The sequence below is a fragment of the Callorhinus ursinus genome, unplaced genomic scaffold (genome assembly GCF_003265705.2).
Source record: "Callorhinus ursinus isolate GAN/ISIS: 27379988/994484 unplaced genomic scaffold, GSC_fseal_2.0 scaffold54, whole genome shotgun sequence".
NCBI classification, from domain to species: domain Eukaryota; kingdom Metazoa; phylum Chordata; class Mammalia; order Carnivora; family Otariidae; genus Callorhinus; species Callorhinus ursinus.
In genome coordinates this window covers 10,021,616-10,042,270 of record NW_027397116.1, presented here as the reverse complement: position 1 = coordinate 10,042,270, position 20,655 = coordinate 10,021,616, and the positions used below count along the sequence as shown (strand labels likewise).

Below are 20,655 nucleotides of genomic sequence, written 5' to 3'. Positions count from 1 at the left end.
TTTCCACTTGTGTAGTGTAACCTGTGCCTCCTCTGAGGAAAATTCAGGCACACTCTTCCAGGCTTTTCTGTACTTTTTTACAAGTTTCCTGATCTCTAGTATCAATGCTCCCTGCAAGCGATGGGGTCCAATGGAAGAACATTCACTCAGGAGGCCTTGGAAGGAAGCTACTGACAATGGGGGAAAAGTAAGTTTGTAACCTCTTGCCTGTGGCCTCAGAATCTAAACTTACACAACTGTTTGGGATGATTCAACAGATCTGAGTAATGAACTAAGTTACTTAATATCTCAAAGTAGTCTTTTCTGTAAAATGAGAGTAATAATTCTCTTTACCCCATAGGTTTGTGAAGAGAATCAAATGAGATAGTACATGTCAGGAGGCAACTGTGAAATTCACTTATTCCCCAAACATTCGTGTAGCATCTATGGATGTGTCAAGGATTGTTCTATGCGCTGGAAGTACTGTATTGAACTAGGTACTGAAGGTCTCTGCAATGCTAGAGCTTACATCCCAGTGGGGGGAGGACATAAAAAACAAACTCTATCAGGCAGTGAGAGGTCCATGATGAAAATAAGACAAGGTGATACTGTGGTCTATCAAAGAAGCTTCCTTAGAGTGGGGGTGTCAGAAAACGCTTCTCTTCAGAAGTGACATTCAAACCAAAACATGTTAATTATTATTATAATCACTTCTAGTAATTATCTGACTTTATACTATTATACTGTGCTATTATTATTTTCTTAAAGTTAATTATAGTAAATGTTGTAACAAGGCATAAAAATAATACAGTCACTATTAATTAACGTTAATAATAACAAACTGTCACAAACAGTCACCTGTCAAGTATTCTGTGTATTAGTTACCCACTCGGTAGATAATGTTAGCCTCTGGCTGATGTCTCCCTGACTTCCAGTACATTCTTGGCTATCTTCACCCCATTATCTGTAAGTATCTCCTTGGGGAATGAAAATGCATCTTACCGTTTGTCTGAGGGAAAAAAAAAGTTAATACTCATGCAAAAACCCTACACATAATGCATATCAAAGCCAAATATAAATTATTTCTGAAGTTATCTGCTGTTGTGGCTTATTGCTGCCAGTGTGGGCTCTTCTATTAGCATGGATAAGTGGGACCTGACCATATGTCAAGAGAACACGTCCTTTCAAAGTGACCTCATATATCAAATGCACACCCCTGGGATGCTTTGCCCCCCTAACCATAATGACAGACTCTTCCGGTAGGTTTTCCTCTTTTTTTTTTCACCTGTGACCGTATGCTGCCTCCTGTCAGTGGTGCCAGTGTAGATGAGACCTTTCCCAACCTGCCGGAGCTGGTACTCTTTAATGATGCCATTTGGTTTCTCAGGGACACTCCAGCTCAAATGCAGAGCCTCTGCGCTGGGTGCCGTGACTCTGGGCGGCAGGATGCTCTCTGGAACTCCTTGGGTCGTAGATGCAACTACCTGCAAACATAGGAATTAAAGAGCAATTTATGGTAATAGGACACTAGGTATTCTGATCAACGAGAATGTCACTTTTGTTTTAAAATGTTGTTGTCTGGCCTGGCATATCATTAGCAGGGGCTTGGAGAAACAGTCCGCCCCCCCCCCCTTTATTTTCTATTCTTTTGCTCCCATCCTATTCAAACAATGAAATCTGACCTTGAATACATTACATAAGTCTCAGACTACCATTTATCACAACAGGTTCAACAACAATTTTGACGGCGGAGTGCAGCCCTCAGTTTAAACAAGTAAAATCTGGCTGGCAGCCTGTCTTACTAGAGAACTCTTGATAACTCTCTTCCATATGGCCCATCAGTGTCTTTGCATTTTAACAGCCTGATTTTGTACATTTTAAGCACCAGTAAATATGAAGCAAAACCCACATCTGAACTTGCTTGCATATAATGTGCTTTGAACAGTATAAATGGCAGGGTTTTTTTTTTTTTGTTTTTTTTTTGTATTCTTCCTATGATACCGGGATGACTTGATAGCGTCTGTACCAATGTTCTGGAAAAAGAACTGAATGAGAAGGAAAAAAGGATAAATCAACCAGTTATTTATTCGGTGTTATCAAAAATTAGCTGCATTTGTTTTTTCACAGAATTAACTCCGGTTTCACTTTTTAAATCAATTGTTCTGGCATCTGGTAGGCAGGAACTGTGCTTGTGTAAAAAAGCATGGAATTGTTCTAGGACCATTCGGACCATAACTTTTGATTGGGCCAATCAGCTGCCATCTGTTTAAATGGTGGCATGCTCAGAGATGTTTCTGGAGGTCTGTTGAATAAAAAGCTGCACATATGCACTGCGGCTGATCCATCTGACTGAATGTTTTCCTTGGATGGTTCTTGCACAGTGTGTGAAGATGCTGCTCTTCTAAAGTTGTAACCACATGAAAAGAATCAGAGCTGCTGTGTGTTTGTTTCTCCTGGGTTTCCTCTAACTAGGCTGACTTCTGTGAGATGGCTCTTTTTTTATTTTCCTCCTAAATTGTCTGATTGTTTCTTTCCAGTCTCCTTTGTGGGCTCTTCGTATTCCCAGTGTTCATTATCTATGGTCTTGTTTTTATCTCTCTCTCTCTCTCTTCTCCTTAAATGACCCTATTCAAACTCCTTGCTTCGACTTCCCACATGGATCTTTCTAGCAAATTCAGTCACTTCATAATTCAGCTTCTGACAAGACATTTTCACTTAAAGTGCCAAATAATATTTTCTTCTGCTACTCTACTGTCTGCTCCTTCTCTTAAATATATTTTTTAAAAACATTTAAAATTTTAATCATATTCTCTATGCTCAAATTTTCCTCTTTCATTTTTTTATGCTTGCAGAATGGCACGTGATCTATAATTTGCTCAAGCCAGAGAGTCAGAGATCTTGAATATATTTTTGATACTTTCCTCTTATTCCCCTGCATAGAGTTGACAGCAATTCCTGTAGATTTCATCCCCCAATATCTGTTGTATCTTCCTGATATTCCCCATTCTCACTCCTGTTGCATGAGCTCGTTTCTTTCCAAGGCTGTAGCAGAAATCTTGGTATCATTTTATTTTCTATGCCAGGCTCTTTTGCCCCTTTCTTTGTTTTTCAAGAGCAGGCAATTTTTGGTTGAAGTCCTATTTAAATAAAAGCTCTTTTAAACTGAGGGATGATTTGGGAATTATTATGGATTTACAGAAGATCATCTAAAAATAGTTGGCAGAACTTTGGAAAACAGTATGGAGGTTCCTCAAAAAGCTGAAAATAGAGCTACCCGATGACCTAACAATTGCACTACTGGGTATTTCCCCAAAAAATACAGATGAAATGAAAGGAAGGGCCATATGCACCCCAATGTTCATTGCAGCAATGTCCACACTAGCCAAACTATGGAAAGAGCCGAGACGCCCTTCAACAGATGAATGGATAAAGAAGATGTGGTCCATATATACAATGGGATATTACTCAGCCATCAGAAAGGATGAATAGCCACTATTTGCATCAACATGGGTGGAACTGGAGGGGATGATGCTAAGTGAAATAAGTAAAGCAGAGGAAGACAATTATACGGTTTCACTCACACGTGGAACATAAGGAACAGCAGGGAGGACATTAGGGGGAGGGAGGGAAAACTGAAGGGGGAGAAATCAAGAAAGGGAGACAAACCATGAGACTATGGACTCTGGGAAACAATCTGAGGGTCTCAGAGGGGAGGGGGGCAGGGGGATGGGTTCGCCCAGTGATGGGTATTTAGGAGGGCACAAGTTGTAATGAGCACTGGGTGTTATATGCAAATAATGAATTATGGATCACTACATCAAAAACTAAAGATGTACTGTATGGTGACTAACATAACAATAAAAAAATAGTTGGCAGAGGAAAAATATGGTAAAGAGGATAATATTGGTTCAAGTTTTCTTTCTTTTTTTAAAATTAATGAAACACTGATATATGCATAAATTCCCTTTGCAGTGATCTCTCCTTTCAGGCATATGTATTAGTAGTCAGTTGAGATGCCACATGAACACGCTGCCATTGAGGTGAATATTGCTTTCTGCCATTGGAAAAATCATTCACAACCTGGGTGTTCCTCTAGTCTTCCCACTGGCTACTTCTGTCCAGAGTTTAGGTACCTCCCCTTACCTTGCTGCTGATAGCACAGCCAGCAACCGTGCAGGCTTTCAGCTGGTATGAGTATTCCTGAAATGGCCAAATGCCCTCTGTATCAGAGAAGCTCAATGATGTTCCCCGAAAGCATTCAATCCCATTTCGGAGAAGAATATAGTAAACAATTGGACCTAAAAGAGACAGAGAAATACCCAGATTTGAGTGTCAGAACATTTTAACTTTTTGCAAACAACTTACATGTCTTAGAGTTCTGAGGAAATGGGATAATATAGCATCACTTACTTTTAATTTGCTATTGGATTGCTATGTTCGAGCAGTTCTGAATGATATGCACTCTTATTGAAGAGAGGGATTCTGGACATAGATAAATAAGGAGTCATTTATGTTTATTTCCCCTCACTACCAAACAAAATTACTTCCAATATTGAAACTATTTTGCCTTTCGTTAGCAGTCTTTGCTTGTTTGAAAGCAGCTCAGATATATGCTAGGATTCCAGAAAAAATTTCTGGGGCTAAACACTTGTGAGGCCTATTTTAAAAAATGAATGATTAGTAGGTACACACCTAAGGTTCCTTTTACTGGCAAATAATTTTTAATGGGTAGAAGCACGCCAATTACATGTAGATCACACTCATTTAAATTTCCTTATGGATTTACAGGATTTTGTTATTTCAATTTTAAAAATAGCTTAATACCATTTGATTGTATAGGTTTCTTCCAATTTAAGACTATCACATCTTCAAAATTATCCATTTTGGTCCACCTAGGGGCACTCACTCCTTCAGGCACATCTTCTTTTGTCCTGGCTCTGATAGCTTTGCTGAATCCTCGCCCATAGCTATTCCATGCAGAAATCCTATACTCATACGCCATATAAGGCTCCAGGTTCACATCTGGAAAGGGAGAAATTGAACAGCGAGATTTTTAAAACATTTTTATTTTTTTACCATCATATTGAAAATGAATATCAAAACTTTTAAACACTTAAAAATAAATGCTTAATGCTCTAATCCTGTTGTGTGTGAATAGAACTCTTATCTCTTAACATTCTAAATCATAAAAAAATAACATTTTACGTGTTTATTGGATGCAGAGATATGGAATTCCACAGAATAGAACTGACCTTTTCTGAACAAGGGGTAACATGAAAGGAATGACTGAAAACCTAAAGTACTAGACTAATGTACATTGGATGTTAATGCTTCCCAAGTGTGTGTATCCTATACTTCTGTAAAGGGCAGGTTCACCAACCTGCTTTTATAGTTTTATATTATAAATTTTACCAATTATTACATCATTCATATTACATTAAATTAAGTATATAAATTATAATGTACTTATTATGAGATACAAGACTGGAAACTTGGCTTATCATGGTTAGTGGATATAACCGACTGCACAATCCACTACATACATCCTTCCCTCTTTCACCAAACCAGAACAGAAACCCAAATCCAAAACAACCAATCTAAATGAAAGAATAAAACCAAACTGTTGAGTGTTTTGTACTGGCAATGATTTTATTAGATAATCATCCATGTGATTCAATGGCATCCCAAAAGTCTTTGTCTAGTTTTAAGCTTTGGTAACTTCAGAAATGCTACAAATTTACCAAAAAAAAAAAAAAAAAAAAAAAAAAACTGGAAAATTTAATTGGCTAAATCTGTTTAATTTTGTGAATTTTGACTATGTTTGTATGTATGCATTTTTGTGTGGTGGTTTCTGGATGACTTTTCTCAGAGGGGAGATCAGAAGAAGAGGTCTTCCTCCTTGGGGTTTCCCGGCCACCTGCTCTATCTTCATGTGGGGTTGAGTCTCTGTCCATCCATGTGGATTTTTTGACCATATTTTCCTTACATATATCTCCTTACCATAAACCATGACCTGCTTACTTTATAGAATTAATATGAAAATAAAAACGCATGAAGTTATGTGGCAGAACATCATAAAATGTAAACTGCTATAAAATAGAAGGGCTTATCTTCTGTCTTCATTTTTCTCTGGTAAGGGGGCATCTGCAACTTGTTACTTATGATGACCACTGGTGGGTGCCCAGCTCTCCCTTCTGTCCCTCTCAGAGGCCTCCTGGCTAGGGTCTAATTTTCCCAGTTTTCTCTGCAGCTTGGGCTTGTCATATGACTCAGATCCGAATAACGCAAGAAGCATGGAAGTGATATGGGCAACCTGTGCCTCGCTTCCTAAGAGGAAATCACTTGCTTTCCATTGACCTTCTCATCCCCTTTCGGTGGGCTGGAAGCAGGATGTTGTGGTGACCCAGGCTGCACCATGGGAAGGAGGGCAGCACCGGAAACGTGATGATCCGTCAACTGGAAGGAGTCTGGATCCCTGAATGACCGTGTAAGGGCTGAGCTGCCCGGACCATCCACCTACCCACAGACGGTCCCTATATTTTTCAGTCAATTGGCTGTAGCAGATTGAACTGCTCATTGTTAATAACTGTTATTTCCTACTCTTCAGGCCTACATCACCAGTTCTAATTGCAGTTGCAGTAGCTCGCCATGCTGTGTTCCTTGTTCTTTCCTCTGTGGCATATCATCCTTTGTTTTCCTGTGAGGCCTGGTCTTTCAAAGATGCTCCTAGCCCATGGAAGAATTCTTTTTGCTTTACACATAAGGAAACATTGTTGAAATTTTGCCTTCCCTCAACAATCTCTCTCATTTCTGAGTTCTTTTTTTCTTTGCCAGAATCTCCAACTCTTTTTTAAAAAAAGGAAAAAAAAAAACACCTTTTATCTCAAAATCATTCTGTATGTTATATGGGGCTAGTCTTCAAATAACAGAGGGTTCTGCTTTTTGGGAGGTATGCTTATTCAATTTTTACGTGTTAATGGCTTAAAAGTTCCACGCATACTTGTCTACAATCATTTCTTCAGCTGATAGAGTAATTCTTAAAAAATGTATATACAGGATTGTGTCATTCTATTGCTTAAAAACCTTTAATACCCACTCATTGCTGCATAAAGACAACCTGCTTAGTGTGGCATAAAAGGCCTTCATCAGCTGACCCCTGCTCTTTGGCCGCATCTCCATGATTTCTCCTCTCCTACACAGTGCTACATTCATATCAAGGGGCTTGTTTTTCACATCTCACTAGGCTTTCTCTCACTTCCTATGCTTTGTACATGTTGCCCTCTCTGCCTGGCTTCCCTTCCTTTAACCTGATATGTTTCTACTTGTTCTTCATTTCCCAGCTCAGGCATGATATCCTTCACAAAGTCTTTCCTAACCTCTTCAGTCTGGGTTAGATGTCTAGGCAATGCCCTTGAAAAGCACCCTATGCTTACTTCTATCAGAATTCTTACATGGACATATTTCTCATATTACAGTGTACTTATATTTGTTCCATGTCTGTTTGTATGGGCTTCAAATTCCTGATGGGAATTCTTATTTGTTTTCATAGCTGGTAGGCCCAATGTAGTGACTGGTTATTAGTAAAAATTTAAGAAATATTTTTTTGAAAAATGAAATGATTGTATGCATGAATGAATTTGGGTGAAACTTGGTGTTGTTTAGCTTTTAATTGTAAATTTCTAAGAAAGGTGGACTTCTTAGTCCAAATTGGTCTCAATGGAACTTGTTTTAGCATGACTTTGGTGCTTCATTTTCTTCTTGGAAGAGAAATTTTTGTTATTTTTCATATTCAATTTAGTGTTCTTTGGTAGGCAAAGCAATCTGAAATATGGATGGCTAAATAAGTTAAATAAACAACTATTCTCTTCTGGAGAAGGCTATTGTAAATATGTCTTAAAGGACCTTCAAAATCTTGACCTTGATTTCAAAAGGCAGATAAAAGTAGGAAATTCTCTTGGATCATGTGCATCTGGACCAAATTCACTAATTTGGAAATGAGGGTCCTTAAATCTATAACTGGGAGTGGAAGGAAATTGGAGGGTTTGACGAATTGTCCTCTATCTTGAGGACTTTCATTCCAATAAATGTTTTTTGTTTGTTTGTTTGTTTTATTTTGTTTGCTTACAGTGTAATCCAAAAATGAGGTAAAGTGAAGCAAGGGCACCTTGTTCATACAGCTATTTCAATCTCATAGGAGAGATGGAACAAGGGTCCAGATGCACATGACACACGGTAGAAATGAACGTCATGCTGATGTGGGAGAGGAGAGAGGGACTGGGCTCGAGAAGCCTGCACTGAGGACAATGGTCATCTGCACCCTGGGAATGATGAAGAAGGACATTTCAGGTGGGAGAAATAGCTTGAGGGAAGTTTGGAGCACTTTGAAAGGAACTCCTACACCATGTAGAGTATCTTAAATCAGCTGGTTTTGAAGGTGACGTGATTTAAACCTGACATCTTCCCTTAGCAAGTTACTTTTATAGATCTGACCCTCAGTTTCTTCATCTATTAAACGATCATACTTCCATGATTGCTTTGTGAGTAAATTAAGGTAAGGTTTTGAAGCCTCTAGCACATCACTGGAACCTTACCTTTATTCCTGCTTTCCCTTCTTAATCTACCCCCTCATTCCAGCATCTTGCCTTATTTTTTTGCAATCTTAAGGTTTGCCATTATCACCCACCATCGGTTACGTAAGGTAGAATGATGAGTCATGATGGAACAGAGCAGTTTTTTGTTTATTTAACCTTAGCTTGCTTGAATTATGTCACTTAAATGTATTCTATTTGACTCTAGATGGTGGATGATATATATGTACACACACACATACACTTAAGTTTTCAAAAGGCAGAAACAAACTCTGTAGGGACTTAAGTAAATGGACAAATAATAAAAATTTAATAGAGGGCAGAACTATTTTGGAGATGATCTTAAACTTTACAGTGTTTTTCACTCAGCTTAGCCAAGCCTGAGAACCACTATTTTGGAGGAATTCAGTAGGGCCAAGATGGGACCTGAAAATTAATATTTTCAATAACTGTGAAGGTTATTGTTCCCAAGATGATGGCCATTTAGTGGCAACACCAGGCTGTGGGAGAGTGCAGTCTCTAGACACAGACCCAAGATCAGGAAAGGGATACTTTAAGCTCCTTCCCAGAATAATGCTGCTAGGTCTTACTGGTGATCATACAGGTTTCTTCCTCTTTTCTGCCTACAAGTACAGCAACATTCATTCTCTGCATTTATTGAAAGCCTGCATTCACACTTTTAAGAAATAAAATGGGGCTCACTGATGATTAACTGGATATGCCATAAAAGAACACATAAGTTATTTCCCTGTTCTGGATTTTCTACATGTTTACTTTAAAATAGTATATATCTTTGTTTAAATTTAGACTTTACATTTTTTTAAGCTACTAACTTTGAACAGATCCAAAGTGTGCCTTTAATTACCTTGTAATTAGCTAGCCCATAGTATGATGAAATTAATTGATATTAGGTTAAGGAGGGGGACGACATCAGAATGAAACAAATCTGCATTTTCTGCAGCTTTTCACTATCCCTACTAAGCTATGGACAGGTGGCTCAGTTTCTGTTACCTGTGAAGGAGAATGTGTTTACACTACCCGTGTGAACAGTCTCTTCAGCAGATGAGCATATTTCTTCTATTGATTCCTTGCCTGTGGAATTGTGAGGTCCTCTGATCACAGTACAAACGTGGCTGGTAAAGTTGAAGTCACACCTGCCGCAGTATGCTGTGGCTTCCAGAGATGCTGGGCAGACCGTCCCGCACTCTCTGGTTTCCTGAGTGGTAGAGGTGGGAAGAAGGAGATTTAAAAAATTCATTTGGACAGGGGCACCTGGGTGCCTCATTTGGTTGAGCATCAGACTCTTGGTTTCAGCTCAGATCATGATCTCATGGGTCCTGTTCTCATGGGTTGTGGGATCCAGCCCTGTGTTGGGCTCTGTGCTCAGCAGGGAGTCTGCTTGAGATTCCCTCCCTCTGCCCCCTCTCCCAGTGCATGCGTGCTCTCTTTCCCTCTCTAAAATAAATAAATATCTTTTTAAAATTTACATTTAGATGTATGTGGGGCAGGTTTTTACAAGATGCAAATGAAATTTTCTTCCACTTAGATCATGAATAAATGTCTCAAGATTTATGAAAAGAAATGAAGGTGGTGTGTATACTAGAAAGAGCAGTTTTGCTGTGGATGACACAGATTTGGATTCAGAGTCCAGTTTTGCCACTTCCTACTTCTGTGACCTTGAGCAAGTCACTTACACTCTCAAAGCCTCAGCTTCTTCCATTAGAAAATGGAAATCACATTTACCATGCAAGTTTGTTATGTGAATCAAATGAGATAACACCTGTAAATGCCTTACACTTAGATACGCTATAAATAAGAGCAGGAGTCATTATTTTATTATTGTTACTTTGACACTTTCCTAATGGAGCTTTAGAGAAAAATGTGATATTTGAGAATCTGCACTTTTGTGCTGTGGGGCAAGTCAGACTGCTAAAACTTTGTCCAAGTTTTAGAAAATCTAAATATTTCATGAACTCTCATTATAGTTATTATTATTTACCTTTGTAAACCTGTCCTCTCATGAATCTCTGGACTTCTTATTGTTATTGGTAAGTACTAGTGTGTTCTAATCTCAGAAAATGAAATACTTCATCATCCCAGATTACAGGAGATATATAAATAAGGCAACATTTTTGTAATGCAAAACTTTCCTTCATCTTTTCTTTACATAGGTGGCTTTATTTATTTATTTATTTATTTATTTATTTATTTATTTATTTTAGAGAGAGAGCATCAGCGAGGGAAAGAGCAGGAGGTGGGGGAGAAGGAGGGGAAAGAATCTCAGGCAGACTCTGCTGAGCAGGGAGCCGGGCCCAGGGCTCAATCTCATGACCCTGAAATCATGACCTGAACCAAAATCAAGAGTTGGACATTCAACCAACTGAGCCACCCAGGTGCCCTAGATGGCATAATGTATTTAAAATAATTTTTTGGTATTTAAAATTGATCTAAATTCAATCTCTTACTTCATATATGTTATTCTCCCAAAGGTTGTCCAAATAAAGCTGCTTCAGAAAACTGTGGTAGGATTTCCATTTGATTATAGAGAATTGAACACCGGCATTTAGCTCCATTTCCTCTTGAAGCGCAACCAAATGACAGTAAAGGAATATAAAAGTCCAAGGAAACAGAAAGGGAGCTAATCCTCACAGGACAGCTCAAACATTTTTGGAAGCTGGGAAGTAGATGAATGTGGCAGAGACAATACCATATGCCCAGTAATGTCCCTTTTGTTTTTTCTCCCTAGAAATACTAAATTTGCAAGTTCGGCTCAGTAGGAAAAGCCACATGACTAGAAATGTCTATGTCCTCACTCTACAGAAAGGATGTATTCTGCATCCAGGTGAGACCCACACACGTATACTCATCCACTCTCCTCTTTTCCATCGCAATCTGAGGGTCGTGTGTGAAGCCCCACAAGATGGAAGGGGATTGGGCTTCTGAGACATTTCTTGGAGGAGAGGTGCCTAACTCACACTGGACTGCAATGTGAAAAACTTTTTTAACTTTTATTCTGTTGACTCATTCCATATGTGAGTGCACTTGTTTTTATTTTGGCATAGTCTATCATGTCCTAGGTAAAACATAAATTAAAACCTTGAAGTTAGATATTGTCTTAAAAATAACAATAAAGCCCTAAATCCCATGGCATTGGCTTAATTGTTAGGTGGGCAGTGGCAAAGAAATACATACTGGGGTTTGGAAAGTTGGGGAACTCTGTTATGCTGTGGCTAAATATTTGATAAAACCATGACCTGGGATAACTGTCAAAGTAAGCCAGTGCTACTGAGCTCACAGCCCTAGGGGAGGTTATAATCTAGAAGATTAGCAGTAGGTTTGTGTTGTTCCTAGCTGCATTTTGATAAAGTGTTACAAAATGAGATAAGCTTAGAAAAGATTGGGTGAAATTAAAAGGAACAGAGAAAGTCCACTGGAAGATATAGGCCAGGAGGCCAGAGTGGGAAAATCAAATACAAGTCTGCATATTGCACAGTGAGAAAACCAGTCCCCTTTTCCACCAGTTCTCTGTATGCTGTCAGCCAGGCATATTGATCTAGGATGGATTATTAAGGATAGTTAATTAAGCATATCTGCTAAGGATTCTTGGTAATGTGACTCCCTGACCAAAAACCATCCTGCCACATGATTAGGTTACTTTGCACTCCCCACTAATGGATGCCTTTGCACAGTGAGCTTTCATTCAGCCTCCAATAGAAAGAATAGATTTAAAAACATAGAAAAAAGAACTGAGAGGGAGCAGAAACAAAGCAAGGCAAAGAAGAAAACTAAAATAATGCCAAACAATTGAGACAATTCAAAGAATAAAGCAAACAAACAATAAATAACAACAGCAATGGAATTAGTATTTCCAGAATGATAAAAAAGATATCCCATGAATGGAACAAGAGTGGGATGCCATGAATAAATAACAGCCTGCAAAAAAGAAAGAACCCTGAAAAACTAAAAAAAAAAAAAAAAAAAAAATAGAAAATAAAAAATATGATAGCTAAAAAATCAATCAATCAATAGAAAGGTTGGAAGATGAAGCTAAGGCAAAATCTGATCATGTTGAAAAAGATAAAGAGTTAACTAATCAATAGTCAAGAAATAAAAAGAAAAGATTGAAAGATTGGTTTAGGAAGTCCAACACCAAACTAATCAGTAAAAACAGAGATTAAAAAGAGAGCAAATTATCAAAGAAATAAAATAACATTTCCCAGAACTGAAGGTTATGAGACTTCACACTGAAAAAGTACACAAAAATGTACATCATAATGAATAATAATAATAATATCATCCACAAAGAGGCACATTGTCATGAAATTTTATTTTTAAAAATTTTTAAATGAAATTTTCGAAAAACAGAATAAAGAGAATGTCTTAAAAACTTTCATAGGAAAAAAAACATGGGTACCTAGGAAGAAACAGGGATCAAAATAGCAAAGAAAGTTTAAAAATGCAGACATGATATCAAAATCCTCAGTGGAAATAATTTTTAACCTTACAGTGTGTACCTAGCCAAGCTATCAATCCAGTGGGAGGCTCGAAAAACGATCATTTCTAATGTCAAGCTCTCAAAAAATTTACCTTTTATGCACCTATACCCAAAATGATATTTCTCCAAAAGAAGGCATTAAGGCAAGAAACGGGGACCCTTGGATTGAGAACACAGGGACACCAACACAGGAGAGAAGTAAAAGGAATTCCCAAACCCACAGTTAGAGAAGACTCTCAGGGGAGAAATCCCATAGTGGTCCAGTCCTTATTGGATAGAGGTCTCCAGGAAAGAAGTCTTCAGGAAACACAATGCAATCTACACATTGAACTTTACCTGTAACACACTGCTTGATTTGGCCTTCAGAAATATTGTCCTAATCATAATAATTTAAATATGAATATTCAATATGACTGTTAATTGCCCTTCATAAAGCCAAGTTAAGTCAATTTAAAAGATCATGTATATATCCTGAATATTGTTGTCGAATAATGGAAGCTCTATCTTCCTGGAACCAAAATGGGATGCCTGGGAAACAAATGTGAGTGATCAGTAATGAAACAAATAGTTGTGAGCAGCAGCGTCATTTTTGAAACTAAAAGGTTTTCTATCTTCATTTTTCAAATATGAGGGCCCCTTTTAGAGTTTTCTACATAGATGTTTCTTAACTGGTCATTTTAAAGACATGTCCTCATGAGGCGCCTGGGAGGCTCAGTCGGTTAAACGTCTGCCTTTGGCTCAGGTCATGATCTCGGGGTCCTGGGATTGAGCCCCACATCAGGCTCCACGTTCAGCGGAGTCTGCTTCTCCCTCTCGTACTCTTCCCACCCCACTGTTTGCACTCTCTGTTCTCTCTCAAATAAATAAATAAAATCTTAAAAAAAAAAAAAGAAACATGCCCTTGCAACATCACCAGCTTTTTAAGACTGAATTTCAGAAAAATTTCTCAGTCCAAACTTCTGAAAAAATTGGCCTGGAATAAATGTAAACTTTGGGAGCATAGTGTTGGAGAGATTTCTTTCGTAGAATTGGCTATTTTAAAGTTGTGTACAGGTCAGACCAATTTCTAAAAACATTTTGTAGATGAAGATTATTTTTGATGGGTATTTTGTATGATTAGTCCATTAGTACTTATTCTCTTTAATAACTTTATGAATTGTCTTAAGATTAATTGTTGCAAAGTGCTTGCTGGGACCCTAACAATCTCAAGAGTTACTTTACATCCCAAAGTATATGGTGTCCACACAATGACTGTATAGTTGCATCAGTCGGCAAGAGCCCTTCCATTGTCTATGACCCAAACATCCATTTGCAGCCATCTCCTAATGGCAGATTGCTACAGAACAGAGTAGGGTGTCTGGTTTTTCAATGTCCACAATCCATTCCTTAAAATGGTAGGTTTCTGGAGTCCTGGGTCAAGTTTAATGCTAACAAAACATGACATGTCTGTCTGTGAAGCATCTCAACATCCAAACAAATGGTACACTCAGAGGCCTGTTCACTTTCATGACTGGCAGGCATTTGCTGATCTTCTACTGTCTCAAGGAATAGGATATAAGCACGAGTGAATTTGCTGTATCTAAAGTCGCTATCAAAGGAAAGTGTTGGATTATGGTTAGGGGCCCAGAGGGAAGAAGCCAGGATTGATCTCCTTTTCCATCCCCAGCACCCATGGACAAAAATGGCATGACACAGAGGTCCCAGCTGACAAGTGCTGGCTCTTTCGGCACACAGACTTTCAGTCTTGCACTGATCTGAAGTGCTGGGTAAAGCTTCCTGAGAACAGCTAATCATTATTAATTCCTTTAGAATTCATTGCAATAACATCAATCACAGCGAACTCATTTGGTATTAATATGGATGTAATATGAAAATGAATAATGCACACAGGAGTTTTTATATTCCTATTTTAGAAAAATAGTTATGAACAATGTATTTCTCTTTCCATTGTCAAATCAGCACCTCTGAGAGGTTTTCTATCAATTACCTTCATCATCATTCCAGTTGAAATCTTGTCAGAGCAAACATATTTCAAAGGATTATATCCAACTCCATTACAGCATTTCTGGCTCTTTGGAATAAGTTCAGTCTCGCAGCATTTTATTGGCACTGGGTCATTCTTTTTAACATGTGCTTTAGACTCTCCACTGGAAGCTGAACAGCATATGGTATCTGACATATTCACATAATCCTGCCCACAACAGAACATCCCTGCAACAATAAAATGTTATATATGAATATGAAATAAAAAAAAAGGGAAGAAAACGGAGACTGCTGTAAAGTTTGGTATAAAAATGTCAGACTCAGGCAGTCGCTGAAATGGTACAATACCTAAGGTAGTGTTTCCCTACCAAGGTGATTTAAATGTGCAGTGAGGGGTCCTTCTTACCAAGAGCACTAGACACTAATTAGGTAAAGAACACACAAGAGGAAGTGGTTCAAAATCATTCAGGGGGCCAGACTTCTTCCAAGCTCCATTAAAAAAAAGCCCTGATTTCCGTCATGAGAATTACCTGCCCATTTTGTGATGATAACATCGTGTTGCAGAAAAAGGGATGAAGTACAGGGGACGAGAGGAAAGCTCTAGAAATTTGCAAGGGAGAGGTCACCGAGGCACTCTAGGATGAAAGCCTAGACAGAGTGGAGAGGTAGGACCATCCTGGCACTGGAGATGCTGTGGTAGAGGTCTTGTAAGTTTTTGCCCGGCTTTGTCTAGGGTGCACATTTTACTTCTTGTGAATCCAGCAGCAATGGTGACCATTCTTTCCTCAGGAGATAGATTTGTTCAAACCAGCTGAGCTTGCTCACCAATCAGGTGAACAATTTGGCCACTATATTTTGAGCAGCACTGTGTTCTAGACCCATCCCTGGACATGGATTAGAGGTTGGAGGCAGAAAGACCCTGTAAGGGGGAGCATTGATCGCCACTTGTTGAGGAAAGACATGTATGCCTTTCACACCAAAGAACCTTCTTTCTTGCACCAAATTCAGTTTAACTGCCTGTGTTCACATCATTTAGATCTTGCCATAGAAGAGATACAGTAGAATTTAGACATAAAAGCCTGAATAAATAAACAATACTCTAGAGTCAGATTAAGCCAGAAATTAAGGTACCTACACCCCATGTCACAATGCTATTATATCAGAATTTATATCCAGTGATATAGCAGCACAGTGTGGTGAATGATTTATTCTAATTAGAATTTTGTTTATTTATTATTAGTCCTGAGTGATAACATAAAGAACCTCAACTTCAAAGTGCCCTGAGGTCCTGAATTGTTTGTTCTGGTCCTGTACAAACACCTGCATTATGAAAGACACTCCTAATAATAGACCGGTGAGCTTTAAGTGCTTTTTATTAAAAAAAAAAAATACTGAAAGTAGACACTGGCTTGGTACATACCTTAAGAAAGATGTTTAGTCACACAAGACTCCAAAGAACTCTCTCACTGATCTTTCCAATTTAAAAAATATCTCCTGATATTTTAAGATGATGTATATTGATCATAACGGACTTTTTGCATGCCGTCTAAATGTGGTAACTGTTCAAAGTAATTGGTTTAAAAGTAAACTGTTTTCTTTGGTGATTATTAATAATTTTCATTGTTTTAACATTTTCAGGAAAGAATTTTTTTCACATAAATACACACAGCAGAACTATCATTGTAATCTGAGTTTTGATTATGATAAAATGGTAAAAATGATCGATTATACACACACATGCACACACACAATGAAAAGAAAAATCTTCAAGTTTTGCATTGTTTGGACATTTTTTTTTCCGCTGCTTTCTGATCAGACATTTAAATACAACCTTGGTTTTTTTACTGTCATTTATTTTTTCTCTAGCAGTTTTCTTAAAATAATTCATGTTTCCATTTTAAAGAGCAATCTGAAAACTGAAAACTGGTCCTTTAGGGAGCAGAATATATTCTCCCTCTCTACTCCCAAGTTACTTGGTGGTTTCACCATGTTTTAAGTATAAAATCAAAATGCAGACATTGACCTAATTCGAAACTCCTAATCAGTCATCTGATCGCTCTGAGGGACTTTTGACAGGTCAACTAAAATTTTGATAATGAACTGTTTTTACACTAGGGAAAAAAAAAGGCTGCTTTCCTTCACAAAGAGTTTCATCTTTGTTTCACTGAATTAAAATTTCCAGCCAAGATTCCACTCTCATAACAAGAAGTGACTCCCTTTCTAGTTTCTTTGGTAAACCATTACTTCTTTAATTATTATCAACCTTGTTCCAGTGTGATAAATTGCTAATTACTTAATACCCTAATCAGCGTTCATTCTTTGCACAGATAAACTGTGACAGTGCCATTAATTTAAATAGTAATTTCACTTAATGGCCAGAACGGCACACCAGATTTTTATGCAGCATTTTCTGAAGACTGCATCCATCACTGCAATATTCTGACATAAAGATGTCTGACGTGCACTAACTCACTTAGGGAGAGCAGATGTTGCAGAGCAGAGTTTGCTAGTAATTCCCATAGTGCATCACTTCAGCATGAATGAGCTGCAAATTCAGAGACAGACAATCTTCTGAAACTGCATTGCAATAACTTTTGACCCCTGCCTAGTTTATCACATATAGCACTTGACTTTTGAACTTTGACATGTAGAATGCACAATTTTAAATATGCCAAAAGAAAAACAAAACAGGTTGTGTATTGTTGACGGATCGATATATTCTTCCAGAGGCTGTTCCTTAAATCTGTACAAAGGTGAAGATTCTCCTTGGACAGATGTTACTAAAGTGGTACAGTACACATAGAGCTATTAGATATTTATTTTTGATAGCAAGCTGCAATATATTTTATCTTCCCAAACAGCATATATATATCCAACAGATATCTTCCATTTTATTGGATACAATTGGGAAAACAGTGAAGGAAAGAATCTTTTACTCACAATACTATGAATAGTTTCAATATGTTACTAACACTCATTTAATGGCCAGGGCTGACAAGGAAAGCATTTATAAACATATAGTTCTGATGAATTTCTAAATTGTTAATTCTGTAAAACAGGGGCTCCATTTTTCCAGAAAAAAAAAAAAAGACCAAGAATTATGAATCATGCTTTTGAGATAAATACAGTAAGGTAGTAAAGAACAAAGTCTAGAACATGACAGATTAATGTGCAACTCTGGGACTGATCATGGGGACCACATTTTAAGCCAAGGGACTATATTTTAGGCCTATAAGACTGAAAAAAAGTTTTGTGATTAGTCATTCTTAGGACACACTTATAAAATTGGCAGAATACGAAAGAAAAGAAATGCATGCTTGTCTCCACCAGTAGATGGCCTCATGGCTACCACCACAAAACTGACAAAGAAAGGGTAGAGCAAAAATGTTCCCCAAATCGTTGAGATGCATTTTTTCTACGTTTCACCTTTCAAAAATTCATTATGTCACATGGAAATCTTCCTAGAAAATATTCTTTAGTACAGCCCTTTAACAATGGATTTCTGTGCTGTATTTCCCTCTTTGCAAAGTTTCCAGATCCTGTCTTCTATGACAAATAGGGGTAGTCATTCGTTCTGCTGAAGTCCTACTCCAGGACATGGAAACTCAGTATTCTATAACAAAGCAGTTTCAACCCAGAGTTTCCTATCCGAGGCTGCATGGACAACATTAATAATAGAGATCAGGCAATACGTTCCAAAGGTATGTCACGATCAGTTTCTCACAGCTAACAGAAAATCCTGGTCTCTTTGAATGATAGGGAGACTTTAATGTTCATCTCTTAATACTAAAAGATATAATCAAGTCCAATCCAAGATTAATGGCATAAATGATAAAACCATACAAGCAAACACTAAGAATAAAAAGAGTAATAAAGAGGTTTAAAATACATTCAAAGAAAATGGTTAAGAATACATATCCACTGCAATGATGAGCATGACTTTCATCCCGAGATACCTGTATAACACTCCTACACAACTCATCTGCCCAGAGAGAGCAGTAAAAATATAAACGCTACCCCAGCACTTCTGTTCCAACAGCATCTGTTAATTCACTCCATTTATAAAATACATATTGACAAAGACAACTGAACTGGGACCAGGGAGATTTGATTTGGTGTGAGAAAGTCAATTCAATGTGATTTTGTTAAACGGCTCCTGCAGGCAAATAAAAGAGTTTAAGTAATAAAGTACATAAAGAGATGTTTTACGAGCCAGCCCAGTCTTATGGCAGGCACACAATGCCAGGCAGTAAGAGAGGCCAGGCTTAGGAACAATATTATGAGATCCAAACCCTCATGTAGCAGGTATGGTGTTGCTAGGTTGAGGAGAAAAAGGGCCATATGGATATTCTGGAAGGTCACTGAGGTCACAGTCATTAGGGGCGACAGGAGGGAGCGCAAGCAGAGTGAGGAAAAAGACAGGTGGAATGTGTCTATTGACACTGAAACCTGCAGGAAGGTCAAGAGAATAAAAAGAGATTCTTTTCCTTTTTAAAAGTATCATTCCTTCCGTCCACCATGATTACCAGCCTTGGCAGAATTGCAGAATGTCGTGAGAAACTCTAGAGCTAAACTTGATTCACAGGAGCTGAGTAATGTTGCAATCTGCTTAAATATTTGACAAGCGTGGAAAATCACAGGGAAGTCAATAAGAAGTGATTCTGAAGTTGGGGCCCATGGATGGACGTCAGGGGTATATGAAATTGCAGGCAAATTTCTGTGTAGTATTTGCAGTGAGGCTTTGTAACTTTCAAAAGATTCTTAAGGGAGTGTATGGCCCCCAAAAGATTAGGAACCATTGTCCCAGGGGATAGTTACCTCTACTTCATTTCTCAAAACAGGTATGTTTTACTTTTTGGCAATAGTGTTCTGACTTATCTTTCCTTCTCCTTCACATTCATTCTGCCACCAAAATCTAATTTATTGCCTTAAATCACAGTTCTTACCATCACATTGACCCTTCCTTGATTACTGAATAATGTTCAGATCGTTTTGCCTACTCAGACATATCTCCCTCTGTTTCCTTGCACACAGTGGATCCCTCCAACAAACCCAACTGTTCACTACTACTTGGACATGCTTCACAGATTGCCAATTTCACACGTTAGCTCAAGCTATGCCCTTTAGCTGAAATGTCCTTCTTCCATCTACACATTTCAAAATCTTACTCATTATTTGAGGTTCCAATCTAATGGTTTAGCTTTTTCCATCACCTTGCCTGGAGTGATCTCTCAGTCTTAAGAATATACTTTGTTCATCCCTCTCTTATGGATTGTGTTTAACCTTATAGGTACTTTCCTCCTTAATTAGATTATAAGTCCTTAAGGATAAAAATGGAATCAGCCATTTTTATAATCACAAAGCACCAAGAATACTGTATTGAGCACAGTCACTACATAATACATTTTTATCAAATGAAGGAATACGGCCATTGACTAAAAAAAGGGACAAATGAACAGATGCTAAAATGAGACATTTTTGCTGTTATGTTAAAACTCTGACTCATTATGGTATGGAGGGGGCAATGCTTTTGCATCTCCCAGACCTGGCATCCATTGTTCTGTCTTTAAGGGACATATTTTTAGCTACTCATCTAGAAGAGGAGATACT

General features: G+C 38.0%; 1 protein-coding gene across 1 annotated transcript in view; it reads right to left on the bottom strand.

The window, feature by feature from the left end:
• USH2A (usherin) overlaps positions 1-20,655 on the bottom strand; it is a 707,317-nt gene that overhangs the window by 136,305 nt on the left and 550,357 nt on the right. Inside the window, exons 41-45 of the mRNA XM_025892244.1 lie at positions 15,050-15,273; positions 9,579-9,783; positions 4,804-5,001; positions 4,123-4,277; positions 1,265-1,463 (exon numbers count right to left, since the gene is read on the bottom strand). Of these exons, the coding sequence (XP_025748029.1) occupies positions 1,265-1,463; positions 4,123-4,277; positions 4,804-5,001; positions 9,579-9,783; positions 15,050-15,273 (981 nt within the window). The remainder of the gene's footprint in view (positions 1-1,264; positions 1,464-4,122; positions 4,278-4,803; positions 5,002-9,578; positions 9,784-15,049; positions 15,274-20,655) is intronic.